General features: G+C 40.0%; 1 protein-coding gene across 1 annotated transcript in view; it reads right to left on the reverse strand.

Moving 5' to 3' along the window:
* Positions 1-2,731: 2,731 nt before the first annotated feature.
* Positions 2,732-13,037, reverse strand: part of DNTT (DNA nucleotidylexotransferase) — a 94,577-nt gene continuing 84,271 nt past the window's right edge. Inside the window, exon 11 of the mRNA XM_086466951.1 lies at positions 2,732-2,818. Coding sequence (XP_086323077.1) covers positions 2,732-2,818 — 87 coding nt within the window. The remainder of the gene's footprint in view (positions 2,819-13,037) is intronic.

Here is a 13,037-nt window from a genome sequence, read left to right on the forward strand (position 1 = left end):
AGAGAGATGTTCCAGTCCCCTCATAATCTTCGTAGCCCTCCACTGGACTCTCTCCAGTAGTTCCCTGTCTCTCCTGAACTGGGGAGCCCAGAACTGGACACAGTACTCCAAATGTGTCCTCGCCAGGGCAGAGCAGAGGGGGAAGAGAACATCCCTCGACCTGCTGGCCACACTCTTTTTCATGCATCCCAGGATACCATTTGCCTTCTTGGCCACAAGAGCATGACTGGCTCATGGTTAACTTGCTGTCCACCAGGGCTCCCAGGGCCTTCTCCACAGAGAAGAGCTGCTCTCTAGCAGGTCAACACCTAACCTGTACCAGTGCACGGGGATATTCTTCCTCAGGTGTAGGACTGTACACTTGCCCTTGCTGAACTTCATTACGTCCCTCTCCACCCAACTCTCCAGCCTCTACAGGTCTTGCTGAATGGCAGCACAGCCTTCTGGTGTGTCAGCCGCTCCTCCCAGTTTTGTGTTGTCAGCAAACTTCCTGAGGGTGTGCTCTGTCCCTTCATCCAGGTTGTTGATGAACATGTTGAACAAGACTGGCCCCAGTACTGATCCCTGGGGAACACAGCTAGCCAAGGCCTCCAGCTGGACTCTGTGCTGCTGATCACAACTCTCTGAGCTCTGTCCTTCAGCCAGTTCTCAACCCATCTCACTGTCCACTCATCTAACCCACTCTTCCTAAGCGTACCTATGAGGATTTTATGGCAGACAGTGTCAAAAGCCTTGCTGAAGTCGAGGTAAACCACATCCACTGCTCCCCCCTCATCCGCCCAGCCAGTCATGCCATCATAGAAGGCTACCAGATTGGTCCGGTGTGATTTCCCCTTGGTGAACCCATGTTGACTCCTCCTGATGACCTTCTGTTCCTCCACATGCTTGGAGATGACATCCAGAATGAACTGTTCCATCACCTTCCCAAGGATGGAGGTGAGGCTGACTGGCCTGTAGTTTCCTGGGCCCAACTTCTTGCCCTTTTTGAAGACTGGAGTGACACTGTCTTTCCTCCAGTCCTTGGGCACCTCTCCTGTTTGCCATGACCTTTCAAAGATTATGAAGAGCAGTTTAGCAATAAATCTGCCAGCTCTCTCAGCACTTGTGGGTGCATCCCATTGGGGCCCATTGCTTTGTGGGTGTCCAGTTTGCCTAAATGATCTATAACCTGATCCTCCTTGACCAAGCAAAAGTCTTCCTTTCTCCAGACTTTCTCTCTTACCTCTAGGGTCTGGGATTCCTGAGGGCCAGCCTTGGCAGTAAAAACTGAAGCAAAGAAGGCATACAGTATCTCTTACCATTAGTAGCTTTGGCACTTGCACTTTAAGACATTCATCCTGTAGTTGAGCACTGTATTTCTAAATCTTGGCATATTTTTTATGCATGTGTAGAACCTTCAAGTCTGTGTTGCCATGGAATATTGCCATTATTTGAATATGGGAAGACATTACTGTCAGTAATAATTATTGTGCACAGCCCTGTCACTGACATTCACCCCATCATGCCAAGATGTGAAATCAGCCTTAACAGAGAAAAAAAAGTTCAGGCTTTTAAGAAAGAAAATTATTTGAGCAGTGTTCATGTTCTTAACCACCTTTATTCTACAAATGATGAATGAATGGTCAGTAAGTAATTTCATGTCCTAAAGCACTAAATGCCCTTGTTCATTAAAGGATAAATGTATTACAAATTCTTCATTATCATTACAGTCACAAGAGCTACCTGGAAATTTTCGTATCTCATAGGATTACTTTTATCAGAAAGTCTTTCACATCCAAGATGAATTTCTGACCAAAAAGAGGGAATACAATTCTAGAATAGCTAATAGCCAAACAGCTCAGGTAAACTTCCATTCCAATGCATATACATATACGAATAAATAAATTTGCAGTTATCTAATTTGAGTATAACAATTAAAAGCTTTCAACTTGGAGCAGCCACCAGCCTGGCAGTTAAAGCAGTTCTTTTCATGAAGGTTATGATTCAATTTCCTGATTGAGCACCGCCACACCACACAACCTGAATCTTCTTTAGTTCAAATCAGTACCCAGATTTCTAGTATTTTTTTTTCCTTCACAACTGAAGATTGCTTGGCTTTCCAAAATCCCTTCCTGTGAAATGTTTTTTGACTCTTGCTGAATTTTTAACTTGTTTACATTTTTGAGAGTGGTGCCCTACCTGGAAGAATATTATGACTGAAGCCTCAACTTGCTAAGACTGCCAGACTAATTACTACCTCGGTTATTAAGGCTTATATACAGTAGCAATTGGGGATTCAGAAAAATACTTAAGAAATTCAGTTAAAGATAAGCATGCATTTCAGTAATTTTCAGACTTAGCTCAAATATTTTGTATTTTTTCAATATTGTCATAGCTGACAGTATTTTAACAAGCAACTATTGTTCACAGGAGTGTTAAATTCCTGTCACGAGCAAAAATCTCGCCAGTTTCAGGTTTTCACCCCAAAACAAATTGTATCTTGTCAGTCCCATGTAGAAACTTCAAAAACTAAAACAAAAAAGATTGGAAAGGATTCTGAAGATCTTAAACTCTTATTTTCTAGGAACATCAAAGTGTGTAACTGCTTCTAACTAATATATATTTAAACATTTTTAGTTGTCATAGAGGTGCATTTTTTTTTTTTTATATATATATATATATCTAAATCAGACTGCAAGATAGGCAGGAAGACCATTGCTGTCAACTGACGAATGTACACTGGCAAATAATTTTAAGCATTCCTTTCCCATGGTTCGACATAATCCAAGCCAAGATGTGCAAAGATTTCTTCCTCACTTCCAGCTTTGAGAAAGATCCTCTGTGAAAAAAATTTTAAAAAAGAAAGTCAGTAAGGGTGTTAGGAAATTTCAGATGGGTTTTGCTGTTTAAAAGGAGTTAATTTTTGATAGTTCTGCCATTGTGTCTTCTACAGAATTGTTGTGGTTTGAGCCCGCACAGCCGGCAACAACAGCACCACACAGCCACTCGCTCACCCCTAGCCCGTCTCCTGGGGGGGAGAAAATACAACAAAACGGCTCGTGGTTTGAGACAAAGGACAGTTATGGTCACATGCAAAAGACAGACTTGACTTGGGGAAAACAGCATCAATTTAATGTAAACAACTGACACCCCCAAGGATAATGAGAAATACAACGAGGTCCTAAGAACATGTTCCCCCCACCCCTCCCTTCTTCCTGGGCTCAGTTCTGCTGCCTCCTCCCCCAGCAGCACAAGGGACAGGGAATGGAGGTTACAGTCAGTCCATCGCAAGATGTCTCTGCTGCTCCTTCCTCCTCAAGGAGAGGGACCCTCACAGTCCTCCCCTGCCCCACTGTGGGGTCCCTCTCATGGCAGACTGGCCTTCATGAACTTCTCCAACATGAGTCCTTCCCATGGGGCTGCAGCTCTCCACAAACCGCCCCAGCACACGTCCCTCCTGTGGGCTGCCATCCTCCCAGCTGCTCCAACATGGGCTGGACCTGGGATGCTCGAGCATGGGCTTCCTCAGAGTCGTGGCCTTCTCCAGGCACAGTTACCTGCTCTGGCCTGGGGTCCTCCAAAGGCTGCAGGCCAACATCTGGCCACCGCTGATCTCCATGCTTTGCAGGGGCTCAGCCCACCATCTCACCATAGGCTGCAGGAGAATCTCTGCTCCAGCACACCTCCTCCTCTCCTTCCTCACTGACCTGGGTGTCTGCATGGTTGTCTCTCTCACATCCCCCTCCTCTCCTCTGCTCACAGAGATTCACCAACAAAGAACTAATCCAACAGATTTTTCCACTTTTAAATAGGGTTATTCGCAGAGGCACTGATTTGCCTGGCCTTGGCCAGAGGTCAGTCTGAATTTGAGCTGGGGTAGTTTCTAGATGCCCCTTATAGGAGACATCTCTGTAAGCTCCCTCCCCTGCTACCAAAACCCTATCAGACACCAACCCACCATAAGAATACACTGTCTTCATCAGTGTGCTGACCTTGAAATGTGAAAGCAAGTTAAAAAATAATTCTAATGCTGCTTGATGCTTTCAGTTCTAATGACTACTTTACAACTCTTCGTTTCAATTTACTTTTTCAAGACTCTGTGCACAAATATTAACACAAGAACTCAAATAAAACCTACATTTCTCTTCTGTGAGGGTCAATAGCTTGACTTCATAAGATCATCAATGCTTTTTAAATTAATATAGTAATGTTCTCTAGAAATGCATTCAAGCTGATTCAATGGTTATGGTAATTACGTATAGCCAAGCATTGAAAGTACCAATGCTTATCAAATTCCTAATACTATTCCTAAAGAAGGCTTGTCTGAAAAGACAAAATAGTCCATCTGGAAAAGCAAGCTGAAAATGAGGGAACAGCAATTGCAATTTTTTTTTTTTTTTTTTTTTTTTTTTTTTACACACACCTCCTAATGAATGCTTTACAGTAAATTTCAGGGTTTTTTTTTCATATCTGCATTTCTGATAATTAGGATAATATTCTTGCACAGGAACCACCCACAAGCCTACCTCCCCTAAGGTGAGTGATACAGTAAAGTACATAGCCTTATGCATTCCTTTCATCACTGAAGTACAATATTAATGAAAAAGCTGCTAAGGTAGATGAATATTAAAACAGCGAAACCTCACATTTTAGAGAAGTTTGAAAGCAAGAAAAAACTAATTTCTACTGAAAAAGAATACTGAATATTTCAGCAATTCCTGAATCATTTGAAGTTAAGTCTCAATCAGTGCTCAGCTCTGAACAGTCTCAAACTCCAGTGTCATGAAAACTTCAGGGTTAAGGTTTCATAATCTAGATTTACTTTCTGCTGTGAAAGATGAGACGCTGCCTAGAGAACTACCCACTGATGAATTCCACTGAGTCAGGAAAATCTCTGACTACTGTAAAGTTTAGGAACATTTGTGCCAGCACCTCTGCTTTCTCAGCTGCCAAGCACTGCCTCCAGGAGGGCTATGCTGTCCAGCATACCCATGGGAATGGGTCAGGGAAAGGAGTCCATAACTAGATCAGAGCAGGCCCATGGTGTGGTGGAACAACTTCTGGCACCAGATTCACAACTTTTCCTTCTATTTCCTCTGTGTTCTCTCCTTCTTGCTCTCCTTCATTCCCTGACCTGGATGGTGCTTCCTTGCCTCTTACTTGGAGATCACATAACTCAAAGGATATAGAAAGGAGCAGGTAGGCAGATTACTGGAACAGGTAGATCCTGCTTCTGGTTACTGACACTTCACTGTTTCTCCTTTCAACCTCCCTGTTATTTATCAGTCAGCAGAGATGATGATCAACACTGGTAGGAAAGATTTGGGGATGCATCTCGGCCAAGCAGTGTGGCACCAGAGCATGTGAAGGCTATGTAACACTGTCTAAGCAGTGGAAGGAAAGCAGAAAGAACGAGCCAGAAAGAATAACGAAAACCTCTGAGCCCAGGGCAGCCTCATGCTGCACCTGAAATATGCTTGTGCATCATCAGTAAAATTCACCTCATCAGTTGGTACCCACTGACTTATTGTTATTCTCCATCAGTCCCATTCTTTCCAGTCCCTGATCTGTATCTCAGTCCTGTCAGGAGCCACAGTTTTGCCAAAGCACAACGAATTGAACCCCTAAAGTGAAATGTAACATTGTCAGCTGGACTCTTTATCAGAGATTCAATCAAATCAGAAACTTGTTTCCATTTCATTGTAGGGGTATTTGAAATTTTAAGTTCTAAGTCCAACTCTACAGAAAAGGCCCATCTTTCATTGACACTGTTTAGCTACAACAACCAGAGTAGTCAAGTTGACAGCTTTCCTAACAGCTATTTTTCAATGACACAAAGTAGAATGAAAGCCAGTTTAACTGTGCTAGAAAGGTTATGAAGACTAAATTGGATGGTAGTGGTTAGATGCTCCTGAGTGTAAAGAACCAGAGGCCATCAGTGCTCCCTTGAGCTTGGGAGGACAGAAAGGACAGAATACAAGGTTCTGACTTTGCTCTTCCAGAGTTCTCAACCAGCAAAGTAGGTATTTAAGAGCAGTTCTGGCTGATATCCTCATGAAACCACTCAAAGTTACGAAGTCATTTATCTTTCTTAGCAAATTATTGCTATATAGTGAAGTAATAAGAAACATTTTCACTGTTTTATTTGGAGACAGTTCATCTTTAATTAGACATAAACAATCTTAATAAATAAATAGAGTCAAGGGTAGTTATGGCAACATGAAGTAATGTGCTCTGTGATGTTAATAAAAATATATTACAAAATCAGAAAGTATCAGTTTCTGAAATGTCCTGTATCAATATGTACAGTGCAGTCTTCACAAATAGCCTTGCCACACTCAGAATCTATTTGCTTATCATATTAATTCTTTGATGTTTATATTCCCCAGATTTGCATTTGCAGAACTATTGTGTATCAATTGCACTTTACCCAAGCCAAACACCATGAAATAAAGTCTTTCACACTGAGGTCAGTAGACGTTGTATTAAGCTGTACTGTAAAGGCGTTGATTTTGGGCAGTGACACATTCCATATGGATCAGAGATTTGTTACTAGAGTGCACAGTAAAACAACTTAACAAGGTATATGAAGTTGTTTTCACCTTCCCGTAATGAATTCCACTTAATGTAACGTAATTTTCATATTCAATCACACCATGGCAGAAATTTAAGGAAATAATTTGGCCCATTGGGAAATAAATTGGCCCTTCAGGGACTTGTTTTTTAAAATCAAATCAGGACAAACATAGTATGCCTTTTTGCTTTGACACCTGTAGTGAAAAAGCAGCATCCAGTTTTCTAAGGTATTTTATTGTCCACCATGAAGTTCTCAGCATATGAATATTTAGACTTTGAGACAGTGCCCCAGACAACTACAGAGCCCTGCTGGAGCATGAAAAGCTGAAAACAATCACAAAACCCTAATGAACTGACAGTTCAAAGTTGTGTCTGCAATAGCAAAGATTAAAGCACAGATAAATAGTGATCCTTTTTCCTAGGAAGTTCAAGTCTCAGATTCTGGAATAAAAGGAACCTACAGGAAATACTGACCAGGGGAAAACTGATCCTTTTTCCTATAGACAAGAGTAGAAAAAACGCAGAAAAGAAGATACTGAACAGAATAAGAGAAAAGGCAAGAAGACATTGATAACTGCCCATTGGGTACAATACTGGGGTTATTTTGTTCCTCAAGTATGTCCCGGGAGGACAGGATTTTAGGGATTTTTTTGTTTGTTTGTTTCTTTTTACTAAGAACAAGAGAGGGCAATTCATACATGTACATTACTGCAAAAAAAGTAAAACAAGAAAAAAGATCTTATGCATGTAGACAGATGTTATAGATACTCTTTAATAGAAGCTCTTAATGTCTCTGGAACCCCAAATTACATCTCATTTCTTTTGTTCTATCACTTTATGTTTTTCTGCAAGCAAAACTCATTTCATTTGCTTGACAGGGAAAATTTCTAATACAAAGTATCTGATGCTGAATACCATTCTCGGTAGCTACAAGCCATGTTTCTAAATGAATCTCTAGCTGATACCTGCCAACTGCTTTACCAATGTGTTATTAATGTTAATCATAACCTACAATTTTCCTTCTTTGTCAATCTATAGAGAACTTAGACAGTGATACAAATTCAACTATTGTTCTTCCTTTTTTCTTTTCTTTTTGCTCAAGAGAATTAATGAACTGCTTTCCTAGTTGTGATTTTTTTTTTCAGCTTCTTACTACTATCCAGCAGGTCCAAGACATGCCCAACCAAAATCAATCAAAGTTACAAAAACAATGCTCTGGAGCAGCTGGCATCACATTGCTCTTATCCTATGTAATGAATTCTGTTATTTTAATGGATGTAAATATTATGTTTGTGGTTGCAAACATGACCGTTAACCACACCTAATGTAGAACAGCTGACATCCAAATATTTTATTGCGTGAACTGCTACCTCTTATTTTTCATTTTGGCATTAATGATCATTAATACTTTTGATGAAAGAGATGCAGAAAATGGAGGCACAGAGCTAGCACTGCTGGATGATATTCTATGCTAGCACTGTCAAAGTTCAAACAGAGGTTATACTACTATTGTCACCTGGTTTCATCTCACATTTTAATACAATGAAGCCAGCAAAACAAACCATTACTCAAAAAAGATAGGATTCATGTTTTAGTTATATAAATCAGCATTGGCCAACAGCATGTTTCTTTTGGAGGGCAAGTACTGATTTTACTTGTTTTGTATACATAGTTTAAATAATCAGAAAAAAGTTGAATGCACTGGAAATTACCTCAGACCCCTTTTTCTCTTCCATGTTTGGAGTACCTTCATGTGTATCTTTAACCTACTTCTTGGGTAGTTCAGCGTAAGTAGGTTGACCCTACACAAGAAGATAGGAAACCTTAAAATATGGTTACCAATTTGTCCAGGAAACACACAGAAGAAAAGATCCCAAGAAATCAGAGATTATTAGAAATTACTGTGCATGAATTCTTGATTTGCGTAACACAAAGGATCTTGCTATTATATGAAAATTTAGGCCCTGCATATGCACTGTTCATGTATTAAGCAACCTATACTTTCATTCTCGGTAAATTCTTTAGGCTGTTGAAATGAAACTATATTACTTAGACACCCAGCTCACACTTGCCTCTACTGTGGCCATCCATCTTCCTTTCCACTGTTTGGCCAGGAAGGAAATATACTGCAGTGATAGCAACCTCCTGACACTACATTGAACATAACAATACTTTGCTGAGGCTGCTTACTCAGGAGACATAGAAGCTGTTGCTCTGCCCAGAACTGCTCTGCCAGCTTTGTGTACACAAATTTCCTGAAACCTGGTCTACTTGTGCTCTCCATCAATATTAACTCAGCCTTCTTGAAAGGCACACATTTAATCAGACTTGAAGTAGACTGATATCCTACTGTTTATTACCAAATAGCTTCGTAATGATACTGTGTTGCAAAATACCAAATTGATTAATCTATTATAATTGAGTAATACAATAATTAACTCTGAGCCTGTCTTTGTGGCATTTCATTACTATTTCCCCCATCTCAAGATGAACTTAGGAAGTTAGTTTGAATACAAGTACCTAAAAATAAAAGCCAGTAGGACCACATAGAGAGTATCATAGATGAAATAGGATTTAAAGGTTCTGAACCAGCAGAATCTGCTGGAAAGCAAATGTACAACATATGTACATGTGCAACACACTGATCTGAAGGTGAGACAAGTGGAGGAAATTTGATTAATTTCTTTCTTTAAATCATGCTTGGTATTAATCGTAGAATGGTTTGGGTTGGAAGGGACCTTAAAGGTCATCCAGTCCCAACCATGGGCAGGGACACCTTCCACCAGACCAGGTTGCTCAAAGCCCCACCCAACCTGGCCTCAAATGCTTCCAGGGAGGGGGCAGCCACAACTTCCCTGAGCAACCTCTTCCTGTGTCTCACCACGCTCACAGTGAAGAATTTCTTCCTAATATCTAACCCAAATCTGCCCTCTTTCAGTTTGAAACCGTTACCCCTTGTCCTATCACCACACTCCCTGATCAAGAGTCCCTTCCCATCTTTCCTGTAGGCCCCCTTTAAGTACTGGAAGGCCACTATAAGGTCTCCCTGGAGCCTTCTCTTCTCCAGGCTGAACAACCCCAACTCTCTCAGCCTGTCCTCACAGGGGAGGTGTTCCAGCTCCCTGACCATCTTTGTGGCCCTCCTCTGGACCTGCTTCAACAGGTCCATGTCCTTCTTATGCTGGAGGCCCCAGAGCTGAGTGCATCACTGCAGGTGGGGTCTCATGAGAGAGGATTAGAGGGAGAGAATCACCTCACTCAACCTGCTGGCCACACTTCTTTTGATGCAGCCTGGGATATGATTGGCTTTCTGGGCTGCAAGCACACATTGCTGGGTCATATTCAGTTTTTCATCCACCAATAACCCCTAAGTCCTTCTCCGCAGTGCTGCTCTCAATATTAGCTGAAAAATTGGAATTAACTATGAAGTTTTGTAGATGATTACTGGCCCAACTCTAATTTAGGCATTTTTTGAGCATTTATTCTTGAATAAGAATAGCAAAATTGTGCCCTTTCAAAGACCAGAGAATTTCTTTCCATATCCCATTTGTCCTACTCTTTTCATAGTGCTGACTTTTACTAGCTCTACACCTGTAATTCAGAAAGAATGCAGTCATACTCCAGCAGATTTCATTACCCTTCAGAAAACTATGACATTGTGTAGGAGGCACCGTCCCTCCTTTTGCAAAAGACTCTGAAGGGCCATAATCATTAAGGTCTTCCTGGACTCCTTCTGACATACTGTTTCATCAAATAAATTGGGCAGGGGTCAGCAATGTGGAGTGGGCAACAGAATATTGCCAAAAGTATCTTGTTAACAAATTACAAAACTGCTTGATACAACTTTGCTTCTAGACAAGTATCCGGGAATCTCATTAACATATACATTTATTCTAACCTTTTCTTTGTATCCTGGTGATGTTGCATGCTTTAAAATGGCAAACTCTTACATAGGGGATTTTCTCATGGAATCTTGGTCTTCTCTCACTAATTTTTATATGGTGTTTCACATGCGACATCTATTCACATCAGTTTCATTACCATAAGATTTGCTTTCCTTTTTTAAATTATTAAAATGGAAATATAGTGGAAATATGGTCATATCTAACTGTGTAGTATTTCCAGAATACTAATGATAAATACCAAGCAGTCTAAATCCCCATCAGTTTACTTGCCTGGAATTATTACAGTGGCAGTAAGCATGACAATGACAGATGAACAACAGAAAAGAAGAGGACAGATTGTCATTTGCAAACTTGGAACTTAACAGTTCATTGTGCTTGGACAGAGTCCGTTCTAAAAATAAGTTTTGTGGGTAAAGTCAATTGTAGATGAAAGAAGGTAACAACAGGACTTGCTTAAATCAACCATAGTAAAAGATACCATAATGCACCTTAAATTTATCTTACATATGTATTTGTCACTTTAGTGACATCTTCACATGTCATCACTTATGCCAAGTCAATTAAAGATTTGTAATTAAAGATACCTGGGGCTAATGCAGAGCTGATGCTGCTTACACCAGTTGCAATAGCTTCCAAGACGTGAAAGTGCTTCTCTAGATGTGAAAGGCCACTGCATTCAGTGAAGCAGTGCACCATAACACAAAAGACCTACAACTTACAGAATATACTATGATGGCTTATTACTTTAAAGGTGCAAAGCTATTAAACTGCTCACACTCCCTTTTTCTCTGATTCCATTTGCTCAAATAACATTTATACCCTGTGAAAAAATATAAATAGCTGTTAAATTAATGAATAAGATGGGCTTACAGAAAGAATTGTGAAGGCAGAAACATAAGTAATCCATCAAGTAGCAATACTTTCCACATGATTAACCATGGGAATGTTCATGTATGTGTACCTGACCTCGGTATTACCCTAGCTGTTCTCTGCCACTGGGACATTTTTGCTCCAACAAGTTTTGATGCACCACCACTGAGCACAGGTCACACTAGTACTGCAGACACTTTTAGGAAGATGCAATGTTTAATAAGACAGCCTTTTATAATGTATATCTTACAATATAAGTATATATTTAATTATTTTATAATTTTCAGATTGTATTGATCTAAACTCCTCTTATCATGCTGAAGATATTCAGCTGAGGGAGTCTGATTGTTGCATCAAAAGTGTCTGCACAATCATGTGTCCACAAAACAATACATTGAAGTCTTTGTTGTAACATTTCCCACAATTCTTAGATTGACTGCAGCTATCTTCTGTACTCAATGTTCATATTTGATTGAGTTCAGAGCAAGATTCTGACAATAAATGGGTATAGCATTGAAATATTTATCATCTGTGAAAATGTTAGATATAACAATAATTCAAAATAAAACAAACAAGTTGGAATAGGTCCAAACAACTGTCACTTTTATGGGAGAACTTCTATAAATACTAAAACAACAATTGGTGAAGTTTTTCTACAAAGGTAGCAGTAGTACATAAAATTGTTCCTTGATATATGATTATTAAATGTAATACGTGACAATAGACTCAAGCAGCTGCTTCTAACCCTCAAAAGACCGAGGAGAAAAGAAATAAATAGTCATTTCAAAGCTTGAACTAGTCACATTTTCATTTATTGTGTGATCAGAATTGCAAGCAAAAGAGTTTTGGGGCCTGCACAACAAAGTTCTTTAAAAGCAGAAATGAGATCTGCCTGAAAGGTAAGAAAAAAAAGAAGGAACAGGCCAGAAAAAAAAAAAGAGCAGGCCAGGGGAAAAAAAAAAAAAAAAAGTTATCTTAGGTGTTAAAATTTTGCAAAAAAGTATTATTACATTAGAAAAGCATGCATCTTTCTGACTCAATTTTATATGAAGAAATTCATATGATTCAATAATTCAATTCTGCTGCGTGGACTTTGTCAACTGGAAGTTAAAAGTACTTAGGCACACACCTAATGGTTTGTATCAATATAATTCCAGTTGCTTCCTATTTTTGAGAGTTAAATGTTCCTGTGACTGACAGTACACAAATTCAATAAGAGGAGAAAAGTAAGTTCTCACTGCAAAATTAAAGACAGTCCAATGCCACGGGCTCTTTCATTTGACTACAGTGAGCTGCATGGGTTTCTGGTGAACCTTAGTAAACAAGCCTTACAAAACCATGCAAGTTCACTGCTGTTTTTCACCTGGGAAGCCTGCTCTGCCTCACTAGCCTGAATATCTCCATTAGCTCACAACAAAAAGAAAACTTGAAAACACTGAGGTCACAGAAAAGTCAGCCTCTGGCAAGGAAAGCATATTTTTCAAACAAAAAGTCGAGTTCCAAGGCCAACCACTGAATGCATTGACTGCAGATGTCTAGGAATTCTCAGATGTGACAAGCACAAGGACCACTGTCAAAGAAACTGCACCAGGAAAGCCTGGGAGAAGACAGGACAGACAGAGAGAACATAAGTTCTGTTTCAGCTGTGCACTTACATTTTCTCTCAGAAAGGTCACTCGGAAGACAGGTAATCAGATTATACAGAGT

This window comes from Leptosomus discolor, chromosome 6 (genome assembly GCF_034619465.1).
Source record: "Leptosomus discolor isolate bLepDis1 chromosome 6, bLepDis1.hap2, whole genome shotgun sequence".
Lineage (NCBI taxonomy): Eukaryota > Metazoa > Chordata > Aves > Leptosomiformes > Leptosomidae > Leptosomus > Leptosomus discolor.